We start from the raw sequence: 27,569 nt of genomic DNA on the forward strand, positions 1-27,569 counted from the left end.
CACAGATGTAATTATGAATATTACTCCGCGGCGGACTCATATGCGGACTGAGGTTCCGCCTGTGCGCTCCAAGTCACAGGAGTTGACGAGACCAGGAAAATATTTCCGCCGCTTCTGCTGTTAATAAGTCACGGTACTTTTACTCCGTTACAATGATATAAATGTCGCTTGCTACTTTTATTTATCAATTACTGCTTATTTATCAACTATTTCCTGCGCGAGAGTCCGACTTCGATTTCCGCATCGAGCGCTGTTTGCGTAAATCCAATCAAACAACACAAGAAAATCACATGACCTCACATACCGACTTCCATTGGGCTTCCCGGACATAGGTATTGACAATAGATAGGCCTGCCCGCTGATCGTCGTGCGTACGTGGCGGCCATGTTGGGAAGGTTGTCGTTACCATGAAGGCAACGGCCTGCTACTCTTGTTTACATTAGACAAACAAAAACAACAGCTTTCATGTATTGTAGTATTTGTCTGACCAAACGTGGAAGAAAACACCGTGCGGTAAATTGCAGATTCTTTTTGTAGTTCTGTAGTTTTGACAGTGCATACACACACACAGCAACATCAAAATATGCACGTTCACTTTTTTTTTCTTTTTTTTTTTTAACTGATGTTCATGCTGTGGTTAAAAAAAATCAGAAGTTACTCACTATTTACTCAGTACTTGAGTAATAATTTCACTGTGTACTTGTTACTCTTACTGAAGTAATTCTTTGGAGGATGACTTTACTTTTACTCGAGTCACATTATTGTCAAGTAACAGTACTCTTAGTTGAGGACAATGTTTGGCTACTCTACCCACCTCTGGAGCAAACATCCTCTATTGCTACTCTTACGTTTAAGCAAAATTTTTGCTCATCAGATTAGCCAGTGTCGTATTTGTTGCGCTGGTTTTTTATATTTTCGCGTTGAGGTGCTGCGGGTCGTGGCCCTGGTTGTGGTCACAGCAGAACCGCGAAGCACACGTAATATCGGCGACAAAAGCTGATCCGCTAGTACATTTTGTATTAATTAGGAAACGCCGCTGCAATGATCTAATTAGTCTACTGATGTTAAGGTTAAATGTATTGAGCAACGGAGTGCTGTTAAGGATTATGTCACAACACAGAATGAACTAACTTCAAATTCAGAAATAGCCAATATCCATCCATCCATTTTCTGAGCCGCTTCTCCTCACTAGGGTCGCGGGCGTGCTGGAGCCTATCCCAGCTGTCATCGGGCAGGAGGCGGGGTACACCCTGAACTGGTTGCCAGCCAATGGCAGGAAATAGCCAATAAAAACAGAAAAATATTGTACTTAATATTTTCCTGGAGGATGCATTTGCGATTAACCTTTGAAGTTGGTATTAGCGAAAAATGAAGTGAAACAGACAATGATTTTAGTAAATTCTTTTCCAGAATGAGATTGCTTAAAGAGGAGGATGCTATTCATGTGGCACAGCTTGAAACAGGCATCAGGTGCAGGTGGAGATGGGACTGGCTCAAGTTGGAGGCTAGAACACAAAAGCAAAGAAATGAGGGAAATTTAATTTGAATCTTAAATTTGTACATCAACATGTACTTGAGCAGTTTTTTTCTGCGTGAAGAAAATGTGTTTATTTTTGCCTTATTGTACTCTTCAGAGTCTTCCAGATTGCTTAATTTATGTTAAAATTAAAAAAAAAATCTCTGCGGGGGCCCCTACAATTTTTTTTTTGGCACCTTTTTCATGCCTTTGGTGTTTGCATGTCTGTAAACTATAGTTGGCATTTTTTTCATCATTGTACAAAATTGTCGTTTGTTAAGCAAAGTATTCAGTGTTTTACTAATTAGACACAATCACTAATGTATATGTTTATAGAGTAAATTTAAGTGTGTGTGTGTGTGTGACTAAATATTGCTTACCTAACAAAATAAAATTGCGTGGAACTGGTTGATAACACAATGTTTATTAGGGCTAATATTTGTTTTATATTGAATATAAAATGCTAATAATTTATTATTATTTTGTTAGAAAAAATACTGCTGTCCAAAAATAAAACATTGATATACTAATGTAAACTGAGCTCTTAGAAAAAAAGTTGAGAAGAAAATATTACAGTACTTTAAGACAGTTTCTCTTTTTATTTTTTTTTAATGTTGACTTTTGGGACGCGGCACGGTGGGCGACTGGTTAGAGCGTCAGCCTCACAGTTCTGAGGACCCGGGTTCAATCCCCGGCCCTGCCTGTGTGGAGTTTGCATGTTCTCCCCGTGCCTGCGTGGGTTTTCTCTGGGCACTCCGGTTTCCTCCCACATCCCAAAAACATCCATTAATTGGAGACTCTAAATTGCCCCTAGGTGTGAATGTGAGTGCGGATTGTTGTTTGTTTGTATGTGCTCTGCGATTGGCTGGCAACCAGTTCAGGGTGTACCCCGCCTCCTGCCCGATGACAGCTGGGATAGGCTCCAGCACATCCGCGATCCTAGTGAGGAGAAGCGGCTCAGAAAATGGATGGATAGATGGACTTTTGGGACGTAATTGACTGGCGACCAGTCCAGTGTGTACTCTGTCTCTCGCCCAAGTCAGTTGGGATAGGCAGCACACCCTCACTATTGACGATGGATGGATGTACCACTAGGGGGCAGACACAATCCTTTCAAGAACATTTGTTCCCATCATTCCCATCTTGTCTATTTCTTGTCTACACTGGCAGGATTTCAAACCATCTGCTTCCCTCCTTCGGTGCCCCCCTCCCCCGCACTGGACCCTAGAGTGCACATCTGGAGGTGATCCTCGCTGCAAAGGAATAGCCTGTGGGAAGGAAGGGCTACCGGGTTAAAGATGCACAGCACCCTTTATGTATATCTAAATGTGCACGCTGAGCCCGAGGGTGTCATGTGATCCCTCCTCCCAATACTGCTGATTGCAAACAGCTGGCGGGCCTTGGCCTCGGCCAATCAGATACGAGGTTGGCCGTGACATCACGGGGGAGGAGTGGGGTGCACGAGACGTTTTAGATGCCTTTTCACCTCAGAGTTTAAACAGAGACCAGCAAAGTGACGTGACTGACATTCCCTTTGCTGCATGTCCCTTGCATTCTACCTATGTCCATCTGCTTCAAAACCCATCCATTTTCTACAGTATATCGCTTGTCCTCATCAGGGTCACGGGTTCAACTGGAGCCAATCCCAGCTGACTATCAGCCGGTGGCGTCGCTAGGCCTTTTTTTTGGAGGGGGGGGGGGCTTCAGCCCCTGTAAAATGTTGTTAAACCCCCCCCAAAAACTAATTTGGTTGTATGTTGTTAGTCCGAAATTTTAGTGTCTTAACCCCCCTAAAACCAATCTGAAACCCCCTTAAATGATTTTGTAGTATTTCTCCATAATTTCAACGCAATTGTGGGGTTAGGCCGTATCATTATCATAACTTTCAAATAGCTCCTAAGATATGTTTTCTGGTGAATGCTTCCAAGCTTTTATTTTTTTTAAAAAGATGCTAATTGAGTATACAGTGTTCCCTCGCCGGCGGCACGGTGTCCGACTGGTTAGAGCGTCAGCCTCACAGTTCTGAGGTGCGGGGTTCAATCCCTGTCCCCGCCTTTGTGGAGTTTGCATGTTCTCCCCGTACCTGCGCGGGTTTTCTCCGGGCAGTCTGGTTTCCTCCCACATCCCAAAAACATGCATTAATTGGAGACTCTAAATTGCCCGTAGGCATGACTGTGAGTGTGAATGGTTGTTTGTTTCTATGTGCCCTGCGATTGGCTGGCAACCAGTTCAGGATGTACCCCGCCTCCTGCCCGATGACAGCTGGGATAGGCTCCAGCACGCCCGCGACCCTAGTGAGGAGAAGCGGCTCAGATAATGGATGGATGGATGGATGTTCCCTCGCCACTTCGCGCTTTGCGTTTTGCTGCTTCAGTGCTTCGCGGGTTTTTCCAAAATATTCATAAAACGAAAAAAAACAAAAAATACAGCCATATTGTGGAAAGACGCGTTGTTTCATGTTGATGCGCGCGAGAGAAGGTTTCCCTGCATGCCAAACAAAGAGATGAGTTGACGCAGAGGCTTTGTACTTGCCTGTACTGTACGGGCACTCATACAAGGCGCGTGATTGGTTACCGGCGCGACATCGACCAATGAGAGCATCAGTGGATTTATCCCGTGAGCTGATTGGCTGCCCATCATCGTAGCCTCACCCAGCATCTTCCCTTGTTGTGTCTCGCCAGTCTCGTCCACGCTGTTGTGGTCACAATAACTTTTTTTGTTTAAGCGATCATTTTTTTGATTAGTTAAGCAAGCCCTTACAATGCCGCCGAAGCGCTGTGCCACTGCGAAAGCTTCCTCCGGGGCGCCCAAGAGGAAGAAGAAGATGATGACAATCAGCGAAAAAGTGAAACTTTTAGATTTGATCAAAAAGGGCAGAAGTTATGCATCTGTGGCACGCCATTATGGCGTGAATGAATCTACAGTGCGGTACATAAAGAAAGAGGAAGCAAACATCCGCAAAACTGCTTCAATAACTTTCAATAAGGAAGCGAACCGTGTGGTAACTCCGCGTAATAAGAGAATTGTGAAAATGGAAGCTGCATTGGCATTGTGGATTGGTGATTGCAGGGAAAAGACAATGAGTAATTAATTACTGTATAATGTTTTATAATTAAAAGATTTAAGTAAATACGTGGACTGTTGTAATCTTTGTCTCAAATATGTAAAGTATAAATACTGTTTAGATATTTGAAACATTCTGGTACCCACATACACATCCACGAAAATTCCTATGAGTTTGGGGGCAAATCCTACCTCGTGGTTTTTCGCCTTTCGCGGGGGGTTCTGGTCCCCATTAACCGCGAAAAACAAGGGAACACTATTATTTAATTGCATACTTTGTCTTCTATTAAAAACTGCAATAATGACAACGACATCTATTTGTGACGTCACAAAGTATCAAGAACATAAATTAATATCGAGCTCAAAGACAGCATGTGTGTAAGCGCCTCCGACCAAATAAATCTTATTTGCCTCTCGTTCGCTGTTGGACCCAGTGAGCTGTGGTGCTCTTTTCTCAGTGAACAGAGGCGGCTCCTGGCTGGTCCACCCCTCCATCAATCTCTGTCATAAATCTGTCACGCGGAGCAAAAAGGAACTGCTGAATACAGATTTGTCAGCAATTAATCTAACCTCTATTACCAGGCTGGGATATTGTGTCCTCTATATCTGAGAACAATAAGCCACTCTTAACATGGAGCATGGCAATGCTGTTGTGTGTTTGTGTTTGCGTGTGTGTGCGTGTGTGCATGTGTTTAAAAGGGAAGTGCAACAAGGCTGTTTTGAAGATGAAACACTGTGATTCCGAACTTCCTTTTGCCCTGTTTTTCCTCCTCAGCACAACTCTTTGCACATAAAGCTGCCTATGTGAGACTACTGTCGTCTATAATTTGGAGATCATTGAGACAGAGATGCCATTAAACCTCAAGGGGACACAGAGGACTTGGCAAGTGAGTTCAGCTAATCGACATTCTGCACTTGATGATGGGGAACGTGCACAAGAACGACATGGGCCTTATTCCACACACGTGCTGCTGTGCATGTGTGTATGGATATGCAGCTCCTCTCGTGGTTATTATTTTTTTTAAATTAAGTATTGTTTCTCATGCACTAAAACTGCAAATGACACAACCAAAACATCACCACTAGTAATAGCCTACTGATATTTACTAACGTCCATGTACCAGATACTGTATCTGGACACTTCATTAGGTACACTTGCACAATGTAATTGCATTCAAAACAGCTTTATAAATATATATATATATATATATATACCACAGACAGAGACGTATTACACCAAGCGTGTCAAGGAGTGTATGGCGCGCGGGCTAGAACCGGCCCGTTACGCTGACCAATCCGGCCCACGTGGAATGTTCTGCTTGTCAGGCAAGTTTTAGTGCATTTATACAAACAGACCCGTATTTTGAAACTAATGCTTTTATTTTGCCGCAAGCACCGTAGAACTGGAAGTGTTGTGAGTCATGTGACGTGTGACTCGTGTGCACGCAGATGATAGAGACACAGAAGTGACGCCTGTAAGTATTGTATATCGTTTGTTAAGTAATTTCATGTGCAAATGTGCAGTTAAAAACAAGTTTGTGAAGTTACTAGGGACATGGGTTTTGTAAAAACTGTGCCAAACGAATCATGCGAGTGACTCGCTGTTGTGGCGACCCCTGACAGGGAAAATCTGAAAATCGCTTCTTTCGTGAGATGTAGGCTACAAGCTAATTTGATGCATGCTAATAGTTGGAGACGGCTTGCTAATTGTGCAGACTAATGCGAATCTCATATAGATTCATTGTTTGCGTTTTTAGCTTTTTATGGCAAACTCTTTAGCAGCTAGTTTCACTCTGTCAATCTGCCTGATTTCAAGCCTGAACATTTAAGCTACAAACTACAATGAGGACGCCTTGCATCGTCTATTCACAGAAGGCTAAAAGAGTCAATATTTCAGGAGCAAAGTCAGTCTACTTCATATAAAATGCAGGTGAGGTATTTAGTTATTATTCCAACAATTCCAATTTCTTTAGGATCATTTTTAATAGATGTTTTCTTTTTAAAGATAAAGGGAAGCCCACCTCAGTCACTTGGTCCGTCGGCAATAGGAGTCCCCGGTAACCCGGATTAATTATAAAATCAGTAGGAGTCCCGCAGTTATTTCCATTGGAGCTCGATGTTGCTGTGTTGTGGTTTTAATGTCTTGTGTTGTGGTGTTTACAACTGTTGTGACCTGTCTCGGCCACCGTAAATAAGAGGCAATTTTATCCATTCAGAAGAATTGCGCTTAAGTAACGGTTCACTTCAAATAAGCAGTTTTGTGACATGAGGGCTTTCAGAGCCTTCTCTGCTGGCCTAAACGCTATCACTGAACTACAATTACAACTTAATCAAATTAGTAATATATTATTAATAATATAGTATAACATATGTATAATATATATTTATGAATTATTATTAATTTAGCGGCACGTGGATGACTGGTTAGAGCGTCTGCCTCACAGTTCTGAGGACCGGGGTTCAATCCCCGGCCCCGCCTTTGTGGAGTTTTCATGTTCTCCCCGTGCCTGCGTCGGTTTTCTCCGGGCACTCCGGTTTCCTCCCACATCCCCAAAACATGCATGGTAGGTTAATTGAAGACTCTAAATTGCCCGTAGGTGTGAATGTGAGTGCGAATGGTTGTTTGTTTATATGTGCCCTGCGATTGGCTGGCAACCAGTTCAGGGTGTACCCCGCCTCCTGCCCGATGATTGCTGGGATAGGCTCCAGCACTTCCGCTACCCTTGTGAGGATAAGCGGCTCAGAAAATGGATGGATGGATGAATTTATTTACAACAGTCTTTTGTAAAATATATATATAATATATATAATAATACATATTAATTCATTTCCAACAGTATTTTGTCTTCAATTCATAGCATGTATTGGCTGCTTTGCTCAGCTTCCAGTAATGTACAGTGCTGTAGCTGTAGATTTTTGTTTTTTGTCCAATCGGAGTTCAACTTCAATGTGTTGCCATGTAAATGTATTCTGCCCATGGCCTTCAGAATCCCAAGTGTTGGCATCAACCAAATCAAACACACACACAACCATTGAAATGGTCTAACCAATCAGATTTTAGATTCACCACTGTGCACCTTCACGCAGGCTGAGTCACGGTATTTTTCCCGCCTTCTGATTGGTTCAGCTAAAGAGTCCTCTGATTGGTTGAGCTGAGTTTGTGACTGAAAAAGAACCTGACTTTGTGGAGCTTGGTCAACCAACATATTCTTGTCAGGCTTGTTTTCAACCCAGAAAATGATTTTGGAGCAGTATGTATGAGCTATCTTACACAAGCAGGCAGGAGAAAAGGAATGTCTGCTGCATCTCCATCAGAATTTCCAGTGAGTATGATGTATTTTATTTAAAGTTTTAATGTTTTTGAAATATGGGGAATGCCTCTGTCTCTTCTTTGCCACACATAGTTATACATGTGTAGGATTTATGTACATTATTGTTGTGATGTGATGGTGTTATTAAAAGGTGGATTAGGTCACTGAAGGCCCTGGTCCCAACCTTACTGCCCGCCATTGGAAATAAGTCATATTATTCAGGACACTACAAAATTCAGTTTTTGATGACAAGCACAATAAAGTGTTCATTTTGGGAGGGGAACAATTTTTTCTCTTTATGCTCAAAACAGGTACCGAAAATGTACCGAACCGTGGCCCAAAAACCGATGTAGGGACTGTACCGTGGGTTACCGTGTACTGCCCCAACCCTAATATGCATATATGTAGTGTATGTGTTTAATGATCATCTTAAAAGTTATAAGCTGTTCATAATACTAATATAATGAAAAAAGCCTTATCATTTCACTGCAGTGACACAGTGGTGCATTTCCATTACATTTCCTCTTCTTTTATCAGATATCCTGTTCCTGTTTGCTCCCTTCTTTTCTTTTGCTGTTGCACATTTCACCCTTTACATGATTCGTCATGCACAACAACTGCGCTGCTAGGCATGACATTTGTATTAAGGCAGTCCAGTTTAAAGAAAGATTTGTGTGTTGTGTTTAACCCCCTTCTCACTCATGCACACAAACGCACACGCATGCAAGCACGCGTACATGAGCACATGCACGTCCTATTATAATTACTGGGACAGTTCAGTGGAGCAGTGGGCCAGTGCTCAGCTGCTTGAGACAGAATTAGAGTGGCAAACAGCTGAGCTTCTCCAGGGTACTATCATGTGACCTATCCCACCCACAGGCCCAAAAGGACCAAGGGTAGAGTTACCATGTGCGGTTTGCACCATGGCCTTATGTGTGTGTCTGTGTCAATACTTGTGTTCTGAAGTGCATTTGCTGCACACTGTCCACAGCAAGCAAAGGCACTTTGTGGCGTAAACTCCAGCCTTCTCATAGGTGTACACGCGTCTTTGTAGCCTTTAACCCCCCCCCCCCCCACCCCCCCACCCCTCCTCCAGCTTGTTCCAGTGACCTGCTTTGGGCCACATGGCGACACGAGGAGGTGCCTTTTCTGTAACAAGAGAGCACATCTGGAAGCTTCAGCTTAACGCTGCCTTATCTACGATGAAAAGAACAGCCCCTGCAGCACATTGTGGGATTGTTTAGATGCATTGTTTCCTTCCATGGAAAACAACAGTGAGGCTTTTTTTTTTTTTTTTTTTTGCTTTTTTCAGTGTCCTCAGCAAAGCACGTAAATGTGAAAAAGCTGAGTGCTTCATGAGACATGACTCATTTGAGGCACCTGATAAAAGGTCTTATAGCAACCCAACACTTCCAAACATTTCAATGGTGTCTATTCAAGCCAAAGTGCTTTTGGACTAGATCGGGCCATGAACAGGGCAGAATCTACAATCTTAACACACCCCAATCAGAATTTTATCCAGACTGTACCTTGTAAATAGTGCACTTATAAGAGTTCTGTGAAATGTTCATGAACAGTTTGGTTTTAAAATACAATTTTCAGATCAAAATGAATATTGGAACATGCGACATGCACCAACACAATTGCAAACCACAATTTAATTTCAGTTGGTACACATTTCAGTGTTACATTCAAAGTCAACCTAATTACTCAGATAGATGTGTGAAAATAATCAATACAGACTTAATTAGAATACAGTGCAATACAGACTTAATTAGAATACAGTGTTATATTGGACCACTGAAAATTAAACCTAAGGCAAACACATGACACATTGTTGGTATTGACCATGTTAGGGAAACGTCAAGATGAGGAGTTTTACCAAATGCAATTAGTCCTTGAAGGCCACCATACTTCCTCGTTGATGCATACAAAACCAGCCTATGTTTTGGACATGCATATATAATTTGAAGAACAAATACAGTATACATGGTAAAGTGCTGATGAAATTACGGCTTGACCTTATCTGCTTCTCGTCAGACGACCATGTTTGAAAATAATCATAAGAAGAAAATAGATTATAATTCCCTCTAGTGGCACAGTGTAATAGTGGTTAGCACGTCTGTCTCACAGAGCTGAGGTTTGGGGTTTGAATCCCGCCTCATATCCGTGGGTTTGGGCACTGCGGCTTCCTCACACATCCCAGAAACACGCATGTCAGGTTCATTGAAGACTCTAAATTGTCCTTAGGTGTGAATGGGAGCTTGTTGTCTAAATTTGCCATGCCCTGCCATTGGCTGGCAACCAGTTCGGGTTGTACCCTTAATGAAGATAAGCAGTATACAAAATGAGTGGATGGATAAATCCTTCCTTCACCAGTAATATCTTTAGGGGAGCAAAATTAAATTTATCACCCAACCTTAAAAAAAAAAAAAAAAAAAGAAGTATAAATACACCCTTGTGCAATGACAAATACTAGTGAACTATTGTCCATAGCAACATACGTACTGTGTGTGTGTGTGTGTGTGTGTGTGTTGGCGGAGGGCCTGGTGTTGTGTTTGGAGTGTGTACTGCTGAGCTGTGACTGTTTACAGCGGAGTAACATGAGGAGTTGACCGGGTTGTCCCGCCTACACCATAACTCTAAATGCAGAACCACAGCTGTGTTTCCACGTTTGAGGCGCTAAGCAAAATAGAGGACACTAGACTGGGGGAAGACATGAACAAATGGAGATTAAAAACAATGTGTTTACGTATAGGAAGGGAATGGATCTTGGTGACTTACAGGTGAGGAAATTAACCCACAGTCGAATGTTTGAGGCCAAAGCTGAGGTCATTTGCTCTTGTCCGTGCATGTGTGTAGGGGGATGGGGTACATCAGGAATTAGGTAATATTGACATGGTTGTTGCAACCCCACCCACCCAACAATACTAAGATCAATGCAACTGATCAATAGAAGTCATTGACAATAACTGAACTTCTCATGTGGTCAGCCAAGGAGAAAATTCACTATTTTTCAGTCGTGTGTGTCCCTCATACGTGCTCATTCATCAAAGTGTTCCAAAGCGTAGCATGCATGCACACGCGCACACACATGCGCACACACATTCATAAGCATGCATGCACATATTTATGCACTTCAGGGGGAATCTGGCTCTTCTCTGACATAGCATGATTGGTCACTTTCTCTCTCTCTCTCTCTCTCTCTCTCTCTCTCTCTCTCTTTTTGTGCTGAAATAGTTTTAACAAAAGAGGGGGAGGGTTTGTGCAGTTGGGGGAGGGGATGTATGTGTTGCTCTGTTGTCACTAGGCCAGGGAGGGAGGGAGGGAGGGAGGGTTGGGAGGCTGAAGGGCGATCGAGGGAGTGGAGGAGAGAAAGATATGGTCCCAGAAGGGAGTGCACACACACACTCGCACACACGCACACACACACACTCTCTCTCGGACTCCCCGCTTGTTTTGTGGATTGTAGTGGATTACTTTTTCAAATATTTGGCAAGCAAATGCAGGTATGATCAGGTAAGTAATCATCTACTAACTTTCAGCATTAAAGGTCTTGTCAGCTTTTCAATTTTCAGTTTTGCACTCCTCATGTTATATGGTCTGTCCCATGTATTTTAGGATTCTGCTATACATGCTGTTGCTTATTCCTCCATGGCATTCCCACTGCGTAGGTCAATCCAGGGGAGGGAAAGGAGTTGAGACTGGACATGTTAGCTCATAATCATTTTGAATACATTCTTCATAATGTGACTATTTTTATTTTCTCGAAAAAGGGTTGGACATGTAAATGTGTTGTGATCTTTTTTGGTGTTGTTGTTTGCTTTGCGGTGCATCTGGTCTTTTAAAGGATTAGGAACTGAATGCCTGCCAACTGACCGTGTGGTTTTGTGGTCAGAGTGTACAAGTCCTCTCTGTCTTTTAGAGCATTTAGCTACTCTCTTCATCTCACATATGCAAAATTGTTGGCCAAAACCGTAGGCATGCAAATATGTGTGTGTGTGTATATATATATATATATATATATATATATATATATATATATATATAATTGTGTGTGTGTTAGTTTACAAGACAATGTAACAGTCACTTTTTAAGAATAGTTTTAGAAAGCAGTTCCTGTACATATCCCGTTCTTCCCTTCAATGAGTTGCATCAATAGAAATTGACGAGCCAGTCTCTCCGTGTGTCTAATGGCTCTGACATTGGCGTGTGCGCGTTCCTCAGGTGGCCGTGTGTCCCAGCCGCCTCCAGGTGTGAGATGAACCATGGAAAGGTGCAGGGGTCCGCTCACTAGCCCAGCTCGCATCCGCCCAACCGACCGCAGCCCGGGGGGGTCCTGCAGCATGCAGCGGTGCTCTCACTAGCACCCAGTGGACCTGGTCCTGTCCTCCTTACCTGGGGCCAGGGCTGCAGAATGCTCAGTTCTGTCACCCCTTACAGTAAGTTTGCATGAATATGTTCAAATGGAGACCTCCTAAGCCTCATGTCCATGTGGCATACAAAAAAAATAGATAAAAAGCATTAGTTCTGTACATCTTGTGTTTTGGACTCCTAATTAAGCACCGTTATCTCATCTTGTGGCAGCAGAGGAAAACAAGGGGGTCTTCTGGAAGTCCTGTAGACAGGACAGACATGCTAATGGATTTTACAGCTGAGTCTCCAGGCTTTGGATTGAGGAATTTCACAGAAAGTGTGCAGCTTCCCCTCTTTTTTTCAGCCCCTCTGTGTGAATATTGTGACGTTTGTTTAGACACTCACTCAGACAATAAGATGTCTGTGCTCTCACAGAAAAGATTTGGTGGTGGATATGTAACAATTCCTAATTATTCCAGGGGATGTTTTTTTTTTTCACTAAACTTTTAAGGCCAAATATAAAATCAGAAATATTGTCTATGCATGTAAAATCCTATGAAACTGAAATCATATGATAGGTCTAAATATCACATTTAAACAGTCCTGTGCAATACTCCCTCATGTTTGTTGTAATCAGAAGAGGTTGCTATCCAGGCTGATGAACATGCTTATATTGATTTATTGGACTATTGATTAAGGCTAGCTTTAACATGATTACGCTGCTAACCTGATTGGAATAATGCAACAGGAATTTATTTTCACATTTTCAGAGAGTAATGCCAGGGAGAGATGAGAAATGTAAGATGGTAAAAGGGTATTTCAGGGAGGAGGGACTTTTTTAGGCTAGACACAAGTAGTGCTCGCATGCATCTGTCACATTCCTCCCTCCAAAAAAGATTCACATCTTCTTCTGAGATTTTTTTCTCATTTCTTTTTTTCTTTTCTTTTTTAAACTGCCGCTGCTGTTTTAATTGCATGGTTGCACTTCTTGTTTGCACCACTGTGCAGTCTTAAAGAGTCCAAATACGAGGACCACTTCTAATTGCAGGTCATCTTTATCACAATGTGACATCAAGAGAGTGATGTTACTGTTAGCTCTTTTTAGCGGCCAGTTGCCAGGGTGAAGCGATTGTGTGAATGTAGGCTGGATTGTTACTAAGATGGTGTCAACAGCCTCTCATTAGTTGTGTATAGAAGCACACGTTAATGTGTCCTCCGCCTACACACACACAATTAAAGCAGCTTGTTAAGCAAATTGTAGCACATCTTAGGTCCTCATTAGGTGTCATGGCAAAGATGTGGTGATGAAAGGAGCAAAAAGAGCACAGCAAAGGGCAGATGGAGAGGACGTGAGGAGGGACTGGTCAGCTGCAGCCTGATATATGAGTGGACACAATAAGCAAAAGGGGGCCAGGGCGGCCTCTGCCACATGTGAGTGTGTGTGTGTGTGCATGTGCATGCGTGCGTGTGCATGCGTGCATGTGTGTGTGAGAGAGAGAGAGCGAGAGCTGAAGGGATGGGGGAAGGGAAAACTGACCACACAGGCTCGGACACAGTCGTCTTTTACAATAGTGCCAAGAGAAAGAGGCTGCTTTCAGAAAGGAGGGAAATAAAGCTGAAGTAGAAAATCGAAGCAATAGAAAACAATATTGATTGCTGTGAGCTTAATTCAGGGTTGTTTTAGTGCAAACGTTCCAATGATTGAGGCTTTGTGTAAAATCCAATTATGACATAATACAGTGGATTGTGGCCTGTGCAGACTTGGAGCAAAAGAAGAAAGTAGAGGGAGGTTTTTTTTCCTCTCCCCAAAGCTCCTTCATTTACTTTGGCTCCTCATGTTGGACTCTGCTCACTGCTTACATAACAATGCAGCCCCCTCTACAAGCAAAAGGAGATAACGCTGCAAAGGGAATATATTGCTTTCTTCATTAATATCCCTGTGCTCCCACTGATGTGTTTTGTATTGCTCAACACAGTAGTGTGAAGTCTTTAACTAGCCCAAATGACCCAGTAATGTGCAAACTCGGGCAGGGGGCGGGGGAGGCCATTTATCAGTACTTTGTACAAGTACAGTCCCCCTCTGTGGAAGTGGACAGTACGTGTGTAGCGCATGGACAGAGAGAGGATATGTGCTGTGTAAATAGATCGCAGGTTAGATTCCTGGCATTCCAGCAGCCTGACTCATCTGAAAGATGACCAAGAGTCTCTCTGTCTGTTTGCCTGCCGAACACCGCTAGAGCAAAAGGCCCGCTTCACTTGAGACGTGCTGTGCAAATGTCCATCCTGTTGGAAATGGAAGACTTTTGTTTATTGGGAGTGGAGTATAAGCATCAAGAACTCCCGGCGGGTGTGTTTTTTTTCCCCTTCCACAGCCACTTCTGATGCTTCACAACCCCCCAAATCCCATTCCCTCTCAGACCCTTCCCCCACATCTACTTTCATCTAATTAGCCCCTAATTACTCAAATTGACCATGCAGTGGACTACAGGTCCACCTAGCTCCTGCAAACATCCATGACTTGCATAACGTATGTTGTACTTGAGTGAAATTGTTATGTGGATGGATCTCATTACCAGATTTAGGTTTAAACAAAATAATCATCATCATCATTCATCAGATGTTGATGCTTGGATCACTCTCATTCCATCTATGAAATGGATTAATCACACTAATTGGATGATTTATCTTCCATAGTTTAATACCTGGCAACATCAATGAATTGGTGGTACAGCTTGGAATGATGGCTGCTTCCAGGTCAGCCTTCCATTAAAAAAAAAAAAAAAAAAAACATTCCATAGTGTAAGTGCCATTCTACCAGTTCATGTAAACTCCTTCTGCTTCTCCTCCATTTTTAACATGTTCTGTCGTCTTCTGTAATGTTGTAAGGCACAGGACTACTAGTACAACTTGTATAGTTATACGACTAAAGTGAAATTCAAATCACATTAGTATTTACATCTATGATTACACTTTTCATTCTTTGGGCCATTCTTGGATATTACATGGTGACTGAGAGCACAAACTCATTTAAAAACAACCTTTAAGGTGTATTATTTTGGTGATTACTTTGAAAATTATGTAATAGAATGTCCAATCATAAAATCTTTATTAACTGTATAGGTGGTTCTGAAATTCATGTTTTAATATTCTTAACTATTGTACGAGTGAGAAAAGGAGTTAACCACTGTAATTCTTAAAAACAGTTAAAAATTCCACGTTTAATAACTGTGATGCAAAGTATGGTGAAGAATGACACTTCTTGCTTTGAAAGTATGTTGAAATCTTGCGTGACATCATTGCACATACCAGTAACAGTTTTATGCAACTTTTGAGGAATACAGGTTAGTATATGCAGAGGTGGGTAGTTAGTAGCCAAATATTGTAAAATTGTACTCAAGTAAGAGTACCGTTACTTTAGAATAATATAACTCAAGTAAAAGTAAAGTCAGAAAGTACTCAATGAAAAAACTACTCAAGTAAACAGTAACTTGTGAGTAACTTCAGATTTGTTTAATATAATATAATCAAATAAAATTTAAAAAAATAATAATATATGGGAGTCAACACACACCTGCCACCATTTACATTTTTAACTGCCCAAAAACCAACAACACATACATTGGGCACTACAGAAATATTATTTGCTTTATTCGGTGAAATGACTTCATGAAGAAGCTGTTTGCTGAACAGACTTATTGATTGTGTGTGCGCGTGCGACACCATAGGGATAGTGCTAATTTTTGCCATATCCACTGCCAAAACAACAATAGAAACATCTGCAACTTACCACAAGGTGTTTTCTCAAGTTAGAAGTGGGCTGGAATATCTGGAATAAGTTTGGGCATTCACAATTGAAGAGCTGGATGATAAAGCTGTTGTTTTTTTGGAGTCTGTAAAATAAACAGTTGCGCGGTTGTTTTTCCCCCCCAAAATGAGTCATTTTGATTGGCTCGCGAAGGCTATGTGTGCGGTCATGTGACTGCCTTGTGTCGTCTGATTGGTGAATTGGAGTCAAATGACATTAGTGATCCCGTTTGATTGGCGCAACGGGCACCCAATGCGAAAGTCGAAGTTGTTGTGTGAGTTGTCGAAGGGAAGCTATTTAAGATGAAACCACAACATGAAATTTTATTTAAATGATTAGTTGATTAGTAGTAGTTAGTATCTCTGTGGTGACCCCCACCAAAATCTAAAATGTTTTTCTTACAAAATTCAAAATTATGATGTGTTGCTGTGATCTACAACAACAAATTTGTATTTTTATCTGCTTAATGATCAAATTCAGGAAAATACTTGGCTGTATTTTTGTAGTTGGTTTATTTGCGGCGGAGTGCAAAAACTGGCATATCTTAACTTTTGTGCAAGTACAAGGCTCACTGTGTGTGTTTGCCCATTTGGCAGACATCCACGACGAGCTGGACGTACCGGCACATCGAGTCTGTGTCTTTGGACATGTGCCCGGCGCATGTGACAATTTGGTGGCAAAAAGTCAGTCTAAACTTACACCTGCTGGGACCACTTCTAAATTGTGCACAGTAAGTAGAAGAAGCTGGTCTAATGCAATTTTGGTGAATTTGTTTGGAGCACAGGCAGACAGATACGTGAACTCTGCTGTAATGTGTGGTGGCTGTCAGACGTATTTTATTCTTAAATATGTGAATTATTGTAGAAATTCATTCATTGAACACATTATTAATCGGCGGCACGGTTTGACGACTGGTTAGCACATGTGCCTCACAGTTCTGAGGACCAGGGTGCAAATCCCGGTCCCGCCTGTGTGGAGTTCGCTTGTTCTCCCCGTGTCTGTTTCGGTTTTCTCAGGGTACTCCAGTTTCTTCCCACATCCCAAAAACATGCATGGTAGGTTAATTGAAAACTCTAAATTGCCCGTAGGTGTGAATCTGAGTGCAAATGGTTGTTTATTTATGTGCCCTGCGATTGGCTGTTGACCAGTTCGGGGTGTACCCCGCCGCTTGCCCAAAGATAGCTGGGATCGGCTCCAGCACGCCCGCGACCCTAGTGAGGATAAGCGGTACAGAAAATGGATGGATGGATGGACATTATTAATATTATCATTATCATCATTAATATATTTTTTAAATCATCCCACTGGCCGGCACACAACTGAGGGGCACATGAACGATCGGGGGTGCCCCGGATGGTGATAGATGCATCAGGTCCCTAGACGTATTTAATTTGCCAGCTGTTATCCCCAGCTCATTCTGTATTTAATAAGGGTACCCGCTCACGTTGTCTGTTGCCACATGGGCCAAGAGCAGTGACAATGCTACAGTCAATCACAGATCTCTGCATTCTCTTCCGCATAGAGATGTCTCCATGCGAGGCTGTCATTGTGTCGTTTTTAAAGGGAATGACAGGAGCCGCTTTGATTGGCGGCGAATGAAGTCGGCTGTGTCCACTCTCACAACGGTGCAGACGTCCGTCTTTTAAATACGCCGGCTCACGTGTGTCTGTGAAATTATGAAAACCCAGTCTAACCCACCTCCGCACAGATTTAAGGCGCCGGTCACTAAAATGAAGCCCTTGGTGTTTTTTCGCACGAACAGAAAAACATGTCATCCATACCAATTCATTAAATAATTACGGGAAATATAATCATATTAGGCGGCATGGTGGCCGACTGGTTAGTACATCTGCCTCATAGTTCTGAGATTGGGGGTTTAAATCCTGGCTCCGGCCAACTTGTGTGGAGTTTTCATTTTCTCTCTATGCTTGTTTGGGTTTTCTGTGGGTACTCTGGCTTCCTCCAACATTCCAAAACAGGCATGTCAGGTTCATTGGAGACTCTAAATTGTCAATAGGTGAGAATGAGTGTGAATGGTTGTTTGTTTATATATTGTGACCTCCTCTTACACTTTCATATACTGTCGGTATAGCAGAAACCTACATCTCCGGAGCCTAAACTGAATCTTGATTAAGCCTTTATAGAGTACCCCTAGAAAAATTTATTGTATTACATTACCAGAAAACAATCACTAACACGCTTGCAGGCCCTAAATCCAATAACTGGAAATGACCACAGTACACGATTCACAATTTAGTTAAACTTTGCTGAACCATGAGTGGGTATTTCCCGTTAAGGCGTGATCCGTGCGCCCATAGATGTGTGATGTGCATCAAACTGGCAGTATGACTGTATGATGATCACACTGATTAAGGAAAGCTGTCACAGTACCAAGCCGGCTTAGTTCTCATCTTTGTCTGCTGCTAAGCCAAGCGTGGCCAAGAATGGAGGGCTCTCCACAAGTTCCAAGCCAACACCAGTTGCTAGATTAGGGCCGGGGCTCCCTCACTCATCCCTCCTAATTCCTGGGCTAACCCCCACCGGCCTTCCACCGCACACACATACACACCCTCTCTCCAACACAGATGTCTGATGCTCCAGCACACATCACCACTTTTAATGGGTCGCTGATATGCACATTGAAATACATTTCACCTGAATTGGAAAATTTGTGGAGTTGACTGTAAAAGTACAGCTGCCGGAATTACAGTATTGACATCAATGTCCATTAATGTTAATTGGTCAGTTTAAAAAAAAAAAAAAAAAAAACCTAGATATACTGTCTCTTAAGTATTGATCAGGCAAGGAGCAGTAACATACAGGTTGTGAAGGTACAAAATCTAATTTTAATATTGAGTTTTTCATTTCCGATATTTATTTTCCTTCAAGGGGAAATTCAACTCCTACTCTGAGTTGGGGCAGTGGGGACAAAGCCTTGCTCAAGGGCACCTCTGCAGTAACCAGCAAGCAGACTAGCATCTCTCCAACAACTACAGTAGTTGCATTTTTTTATTTTTAGTCCGAAGATTCAATACAAGAAGTGTAGCAAAAAATGCATCAAACATTCTGCCTTGGGTAAGCTAATGCCCAGTTTTGATTGTCAGAAAGGTATTAACTTTGTCGTCTTTTTTAAGTGGAAGTTATTTACCTGTTAACTGTTGGCATGCACCATTTTAGGGGTGGTTGTACTGCATGCTAAGTGTAGCACAAGATGATTTGTACCCTGGTCACATTTTCACTTAAAGTGAATTTATATATAGTGGTATGGTTATCTTGAGATGACTAAGACTTGGTGTGTGAGGTATTAATTTACAATTTACAGACACATCTAAAAGTTCTAAAAGCATATTATATTAGAATGATCTAGATTATGTTAGAAATTACCAGCATCTTTGCTGTTTGTTGATTGTTTCTCCGTAATTGTCGGATAAGATCAATGATGTGCCTAATTTTCAAAATTTTAAAAAATAATAATTATAAGGACAAATATTTGTGTGCACGTAATAAACTAATGATATTTATGCAAGACCATTATAGTGCGGCTAAAACCACAAATATACACAGTACTACAATATTATGACCACAATAAATATATGACAAGTGATAATAATTGTCAGGGGTTGAATGTTGAAGTATTTTAATCAGTGTTCGAGGGCCATTTAACGCTGTTGATATAATGCCTTCTATCAATCAGCACATGTGTTGTATTATGCTGCACCACGATTAATATTTAGATTGATCTTTCGCCATATCTCACAATTACTTGATGGAGGTTACAACCCCTCCAGTGGTGCTGGTCTTTTCTTCAGTTTGTCTCGCTGAGTGTCAGATTGTGACACCACTGAGATAAAGCCTATGTCCTTTAATCCTTCATTAGTCTACTTTCCCAATCTGCACACACTCCAACTCGATCTCCCAGCGTCTGAGCTCTGTGATCCACTCCCAGTTTTTAAATTCCATTCTGTAGAATTTTGATGAGGATTCCAGGTCGCACTAGATTGCTGTGGTCGAATATGTCTTTTAATTGATTATGAGCCATCTGTTAAAGACCGGGTGAAAGTAGATTTAAACTATTGGCCTGCAATCTGTGTTGGCCCTCCACTGTTTAGATATATGAATGTAGTGCTTTGCTAAGTTTTTGTACATTGCTACAAATTGGGAAATTGAATGCTATTCATGAAAAGCAATGTCATTTATTTCCTTCCTTAAGGAGACCTTCATTTTATACTAAAGATGCTAAGTAAGAGACCACATATTGCTCTCCAACATACTTGTGTTCCCTTTTCACTGTTATCTCTATTAATTTATGCACAATGAATAAAGATGATGGCCATATGTAAAATAATCGCTATGGGATGCAAAACACACGTGACTGAGGCCCAAAAGGCTTTGCTGTGGACTTCCCTCAGCAAAGTCAAGTGCTAATATTGACTCAATCAATACATGGTCATAGAAATGTGAGAAAACACTGGAGATGCTCCTCCATCAATATGAATGTGTTTTTGACTGAAGAATGGGGAAGCATTGTTTTGCCTTTTACTTGTGTTTGTTTGTGTACGATTTTGTGACCCTGTGCCTGTTTATGCTGCCTATGTATGGGTTAGCGCCATGATCAGGAATTCCCCAGAGTGCAGGGATTTCTCCGATCCTGGGCGGGGCTTCTGATGGCCGAGAGCGCTGCCATCCCGGGGTTGGATGAGCAGGATTATTGGGCTGAAGGATCATTTAATTTGGGATCAACATGTGGACCGTTTAGAGGCCCATCTGGTGGTCCTGGTGGACATGTGACACAACCGGCACTAATCTGCATGTAGAAAGCGTCAAAGTAGAATGAGCAAGTGTGTGTGTTTAATTCCTTTAAAAAAAGGCAGTGAACTAGAAGTATAGACTGCAGACTTCCTCCAAGGCCAAACAGTCCTAATTGTACACCTTCATAGCCACACAACTTCTGCATGTCGAGTTTCTGTATTCTAAATGTATAAATAATTATTAATTGGAAGATTAACATAAACAGAACCTCCTTGGCAGAGGTAAAAAAAAAAAAAAAAAAAGATTAGAACAATTACAAACTTGATCATGATGTAAGGAGTCTATGACCATTAATGTGACGTTTGATAAGGAAACCACAGCAAAGTAAAAGTAAGTAAAACATCTATTGATATGTACACAAACTATAATAATGCTCTAGGAGTATAATACATTTACTTTTATGTTTATGTTTCGTTTTTCCTAATCATTCATCGTTGAACTAAATTAATAAAGATCTCTCCTTGCCCTATAAAGCATAATTTCATCATACAAACCGTTTGTGCATCGTCACAACTGTTGGTTTAAATACCATTTCTTCAGTTGTTTTCCGACACAATCATGAGACAGAAAATCACTTCCATAGCGGTAACTTTAGGGCACTGTCTTGTGCTGTTGTACAGAAGCCCCCCTGGGCCATGCCTGGAGTCAGTACAGATTAAAATACTCTGCAATGCATGGAATGTCAGCCTAATGCTAGTCAGGTAGACAAGGGCTGAAGAAACCAGTCAAGACAGTCCCCCAGCAGGTCCTTCTGCTTGTGTGTGTATACTATAATCACACATGAACACATTTTTTGCACTAGTGAACTAAGTGCTACAGTCAGCATGCAGCATGACTCTGGTTCCCCGCTACAAATGACCCCGCCCACGCTCAGCCCCCTGTCCAGCACACCCCTGAGGTTTGGGCCGAATTAAATCATACGCTTGGTGGGGGTGGCTTTGTTGACTAGGAGACTCGCCGAGAGACAACAATGGCCCCAATGTGAGAGAGGCAAAGGCAGAGAACAGAGCTGCGGCCAATGGAGGCTTATCGCCGTGGAGACCAGGCTGGGGGCAATGTTGGCAGCTTCTCATAAAGATTAGGGCAGTTGTCCCCCCTGCCTCAATGAGATGGTGTAGAAGAGCACAGGCTAAGCGCTGACATGATGCTCAGCTAACCAGAGTGACTCTTTGCTTCCTAATCTTCTTGAAAGCAAAGTATTCCTATTTTAATCTGGACAACTGAATCCTGCTGGAATACGTTGGATTCATGGTGGCCCACTAAAATGTTTTGGGCTGTGCAGAACACGTGTCACACCTTTATGTGACGTGTAATTATTTTTTTCCAATTTGTGTGTTCATACTGTTTTTATACAGTAGCTGAGATTTTGTCACGTTCCAAAAATAGTATTCCCATCTTCTATTTTGATTAATTTATGAAATGTTTTTGTCATAGACTAATGAAAACATATTTTGTTTTTTCCAACAATGTAGGCCTATGTAACACTGTTGTGATGATAAATATTGGCATATACAGTATATGGAAGTAAACATGTCATCATTAAAAATGACGTAGGCCTCTGCCACATCAAATATGGTGGACACGAAGATATAGCACAACAACATCTATGTAGGCTATACATGTTTATGCTAACACATTCACACATTTTTTATGGTATAGTTTCCAGTTTCCAGTCTCTGTATTGTCTATCACTATATTGTCTTTTCAATCAAATGCATAACTGACATGAAATTTAGTTAAAGTTTGACCAGATATTGGTTAGCTAAATTGTTAAGCTAACCTAGCTTACCTGCGTCTATGGGTTTCATTGTGACAGATAAAGTTAGACATCGTAGTTAGTTGTGTCTCTTATCTTTGAGTTGCAAAACGTGTATGTTGCCATTGTCTGCTAAGTATAAATCATTTTTTTGATTACCCATATCCTCATTAGGCTTACAGTCTATCCTAGCTGACTTGGGTCAAAAGGCGAGACACACCTTGGACTGGTCACCAGTCAATCACGGGGCACACATACTGTAGAAACATTCACAGTCACACTGTCACTGAGTGGGAACTGAACACACGCTGCCAGTCATGTAAATTTTACTAACTGTAGAGTTCTCTGCAGGTCTATTGAAGATGCACTGGTCTCCGGAGCACACCGCCCCTATAACTCAGTGGCCTGAGCAGCACCTAGACGTCACCTCCACCACTTCACCCCCGTCTGCCCACAAACATGAGCCCTACGCCTCTGCCGCTCGCCGAAATTACGCTCACACAGGTTACCCATGGGCCAGTGATGACATATCAGCCCTTACTGCTTCTTCGCTTCTCAAGCGCTACGCGGAGAAGTACTCGGGACTGGAGCTCCCCTACGAGCGTCCTGCTCCAGGGGCCTACCCAGAGCCTGGAGCTTTTCTGAAAACTGAATCGGAACCCTGGGCTCTTAGCCAGGGCATCGAGTGCTACCCCGGACTTGAAGCGCTAACTGGCACCAAGGTGGGCTCAGGATCTGTGGGCATCCCGACCACAGGAAGTGTGACTGTCGTGAGCAGTAACTTGGCCACCGACCCAAGCTACAGTGCTGCTGGCTCCTGCAGTGCCCCGTCATCCCAGGACTATCCTCCTGCCTACAACAGCACCTACCTGTCCTCAGGATACTGCCCTCAGCCAGGCACAGCACTTCCCCATGCCCCTCTTCACTCTTTGCAGGCCGGACCCACTCTCGTGCCCAGCTACAGCGCCAGCACTCCAGTCTACAACTACCCGCCAGGATGCTACCCCCAAAACAGCCTCTCTTCCAGTTATAGCCACCCCAGTGCTTCCTACTTACCCCCAGGGATTAGTGCCCCTACTCCTCTGGCCCCCAGGCCCACTATGGTGGGGGGTAGTTACAGCTACCCGTCGCACAGCCTCGGGGGGGGCGCCGAGTCTGGAGCACCGCTGAAACGCAAGGCCTTTGAGATGGGAGAAGACGGACAAGAGGGAGGCGAGGTAGAGGGATCACGCTACAGAAAATACGGGAACGGCCTCAGCAAAGGCAACGGGCACGGCAACGGCTACGACGGAAGCGGTTCCGGTTCAGACCCGCAACCCTACAAACCTGGGAAGCCCCTCATGTCACCCTCTTATCGCGGAACAGGGGATTACAGCCCCCCATCTCGCCTAGCGGTAGAGAACGCGGCCGGCGAGCACAGCTTTTCTCATCAGAGGATGCCTATGAAGATACCGGCATCACACACCCAAGCGGAGGACCCCACCGGGGGCCACTGATGACCCACACGGCTTTTAAGAAGATTCCCTTGTGTTTGGAACCAGGGGTTTTAACCCCAAAACAGTTGGTGATGAACACTGCAAGTATCAACAGATACGTTTGAATATCACCTGCAACCACAAGAGGGCACAAGATTAAGGTTTATTATACAGTACCTCATCTTTTTCATTCTCCATGTTTTCCCAAAGATACACACGGGCATTTTATGATGTAATGTTAGGGTAAGGAATTCTCTGCATAGATAAAGAAAGTTGAAATGTATGCTTCTCTCAGGATCTATTTATTCCTTTCTGCTACTGTGGCAGCACCGTGGAAATGTTGCTTTTTTGGGGGGTTGGCATAATTATTATATGTGGCCATGAGTTTTAATAGGCCCATGACTGCAATGTTCTCTACCAGCCGACAAAGATCATTTCTGACCAAAAAGTAGGGAGAGCAATAATTCAAAAGGTGAGATTGCCGTACTACTTCAGCACAATCATACAGTAGCTGATTCAGAGGCTTGAGGAAATGAATGTTCTTAAATGTGCCCCCCACCCTCTTTTGCTTCCTGCCTCTTGTTTTCAACCTGTTCAATGCTACTGTTGTCCTGTTTATACAAATCATGCTGCTTATGGAAAGCTGGCCTTTAAATTGTTTTACGACAGGATATCATTCCTGGACATTTCAAAGTGTTTTGGGCAGTATACTTAATGTATGCAACTTTGGGGCACGTTGTTTGCATGCAGATGTTCAAAGAGGCTTATTCTGAAACTTCTACAAGAATCCAGCCAACATTTTGTCTTAACTATGAGCAACAATCATGCAACATACTGCTGAACTTAATGTAATTGAGTGGCTGTGGTCATTGGCACGTGGCATGTAAACATGCGCAAAATGGGCCTGCTTGGATTTACTTTACTGATATTCATTGTCTTTATTTTTGCCTCTTGAAAGGAAGATTTATCGTCATGTTATTGAATACTCAGGAAGAATATTGTTACCTCAGAATGATGATGAATAAGAATGTATGTTATTACCTTTGGAGTGCTTGTCGGGAGCCCTTTGGAGCAAAACTGGAGCTGTCGAAAAGCAAAGCATACTCTGAACTCTTCAGGGAATTTACAAGGCCTTTGACAATAACAGTGAAAATGCACATACACAAAAACGCACACACACATGTGCACGCACGCATGCATGGACACGCGCGCACATACACACACGCACACACACGTACACACTGCTTTGTTGCTCTGGGAATAAAAGTGGCTATTTGTACCAGGGCCTGAAATGTTGAATGTAATTCATTTTTTTTTTTTTTTTTTTTTTTTTTTAGAAACTACAATACATGCCATAATGTAGATCGATGACATTTTTAGATATATGAAACATATTTTCTTCATGTATAGATTCCTATTTAGATTTTGGTGAAGAGATGAATGATGTTATGTGTTAGTTTATGTAGTTTGCAGCAGGGCGAAAGGTTTTATGGACAAACCACGCATAATGGGTAAGTAAAAAACAAAGACACTTCAATATATGTTCTCCATAGATATGTTTTTTTTTATATATATATTGTCTTAATGTCTAAGTGTTTGGCTTCTGTTTTTTTTTTACAGCAGCTGATTGATGAATTGGCACCACAAGGGAGGAAGTTTATTGTGACAATATTGCTTAGTGCCATTTTAAATCAAATTGAAGAGCATGACCCTCATTGATCGTAGGTTAAAAAGTAGTTTTAAACGAGGGCACAAAACATGGACAAGATTCAGTGTGGGGAAATTATATCCTAAAGCCTTTTTGCTGCATGGAGCAAATACTGGACATACCATTTAAATTGTGACGCATGGCCTCGTCACACAGTTTCAAATTTAAACAAGAGATTTAAAAGGTGATACACAACTAAACCCCAGTGTTTTAAAAAGTATTTATGCGCTTAGCTACAAGAACTGAATGCTCTTCATTGTCACACAAGCAATATGCTACACAAACTGTTGTTCTCATTCAGTGAGTTTTGTTCAACCCAAAATGGATTTCAGTGTTATCTTTTTTGTTGTTGTAGCATCTTGTGCATTCTCTGTAACCATTTCTACCTCATTTTGAAGACAGTGTACATGGAAATATTTATTTCATGTCCTTTCATATGCCAGATTAGGAGCAATGTTTCGCTACTTTGACTTGTCATAGTCTACCTCACTAAAACTGTTGTGTCATGAAAATGAAGATATCGGATACCTGCACCCCAAAAATCGAAATTTTGTCTTCTTCTTTTTTTGTCTATCAAACCAAAAATGTTTGACGCTTGAGTGTTGTCTTTCACTAAAATGTACAATGTTGACAACTACATGTGGCACTGGTGTTTTGTCTTCTACATCTTCTATTACATATTATCATGACATGCCAGCACCGATCTTATTGTATCTTCTGTTTGTGTTTATTCCTTCCATCCATTGTCATAAAAGTTTAACGATAAGCTCTTTAAATGAATAATAATAAAACACTAAATTGCTTTAAGAGGGCTGTGTTTGATCACTGCCCAAATGCCTTTATAAATCATCCCGTACACTCGGTCATTTGTCTCAATTGCATATATATATATATATATACGTACACACACACACACACACACACACACACACACACACACACAGTGTACAGTACTCCAGTCTAAACCAGATAGCAAGTATTACAGCGACACCTTCAGGCTACTATTGACCTTTAATTGGCAACTACGCAGCAACGGTACAGTAGATTTGTGTCAACGATAAAGAGGCAATTAAAATATTGCAATTTGAGTGCTGCAATTGATTATACAATCTATGCCTTTGCACGGATAAGATTTACTTTCATAGGGGGGGAAAGGATTAATGACAACATAATAATTATTATTACAGTTGTAGTTTGCCGTGTGGAACTGCATTGCATAATAGTAAGAGTAAGCCTCACGAGAGGGCAAAGTACATTCAACTCTTTCTACAAATTACAACGACAATAATAAATATTTTTCTACTCGATGCCTCTCTGACGATGGTCAGTATGGACGTGTCTTTATGTGAGTGTATTTGTTTCACTATGCCGCTAGAGAGCGCTTGATATCTACTAGAAAGTTGACGTTGGCCCTTTTGCATGTATGTTCAATATTTAAAATGGGGTCGAGGAACCATTTTAATAAATGCTTTACAACTTGCTTCACTGCGATATCAAATGTTTTTTGGGGGGTGGGGGACGGGACGGGGGGGGGTTAGATATTTGAATCGAATTAGTACTTACTGCCCAGTCTGAGGGCTTCCCTTCTTGTCTTCTTCCTGCTGAAACATAGAAGACCCACAAAGGAGAATGACAAATCATGGCTTCACATACTGTTGACACGAGACCGGGGCAACATCGGAGCTGTGACTGATATCTTGCAGACATAAGGGAGATACGTAATTCTGGATGACCTCTTATGCACAGTGCTGAAACATTCTCATGTAAAAA

The 27,569-nt window shown here is 42.1% G+C and overlaps 1 protein-coding gene across 5 annotated transcripts; it reads left to right on the forward strand.

The window, feature by feature from the left end:
• si:dkey-195m11.8 (fidgetin) lies at positions 1 to 25,431 on the forward strand. Of its 5 annotated transcripts, XM_061785352.1 has the most exons (5): positions 1 to 133; positions 5,355 to 5,466; positions 5,973 to 6,054; positions 12,118 to 12,332; positions 22,968 to 25,431. In XM_061785352.1, exons 4-5 carry the CDS (start codon positions 12,308 to 12,310, stop codon positions 24,110 to 24,112), a joined length of 1,170 nt encoding a protein of 389 aa, XP_061641336.1. In that variant the 5' UTR covers positions 1 to 133; positions 5,355 to 5,466; positions 5,973 to 6,054; positions 12,118 to 12,307; the 3' UTR covers positions 24,113 to 25,431. The 5 variants fall into 5 exon arrangements, with proteins under 5 accessions (XP_061641336.1, XP_061641337.1, XP_061641339.1 ...); XM_061785353.1 differs by lacking the exons at positions 1 to 133; positions 5,973 to 6,054 and having other exon boundaries at positions 5,356 to 5,466; XM_061785355.1 differs by lacking the exons at positions 1 to 133; positions 5,355 to 5,466; positions 5,973 to 6,054 and adding an exon at positions 7,770 to 7,902.
• Positions 25,432 to 27,569: the final 2,138 nt, after the last annotated feature.

This window comes from Phyllopteryx taeniolatus, chromosome 9, assembly GCF_024500385.1.
Source record: "Phyllopteryx taeniolatus isolate TA_2022b chromosome 9, UOR_Ptae_1.2, whole genome shotgun sequence".
Lineage (NCBI taxonomy): Eukaryota > Metazoa > Chordata > Actinopteri > Syngnathiformes > Syngnathidae > Phyllopteryx > Phyllopteryx taeniolatus.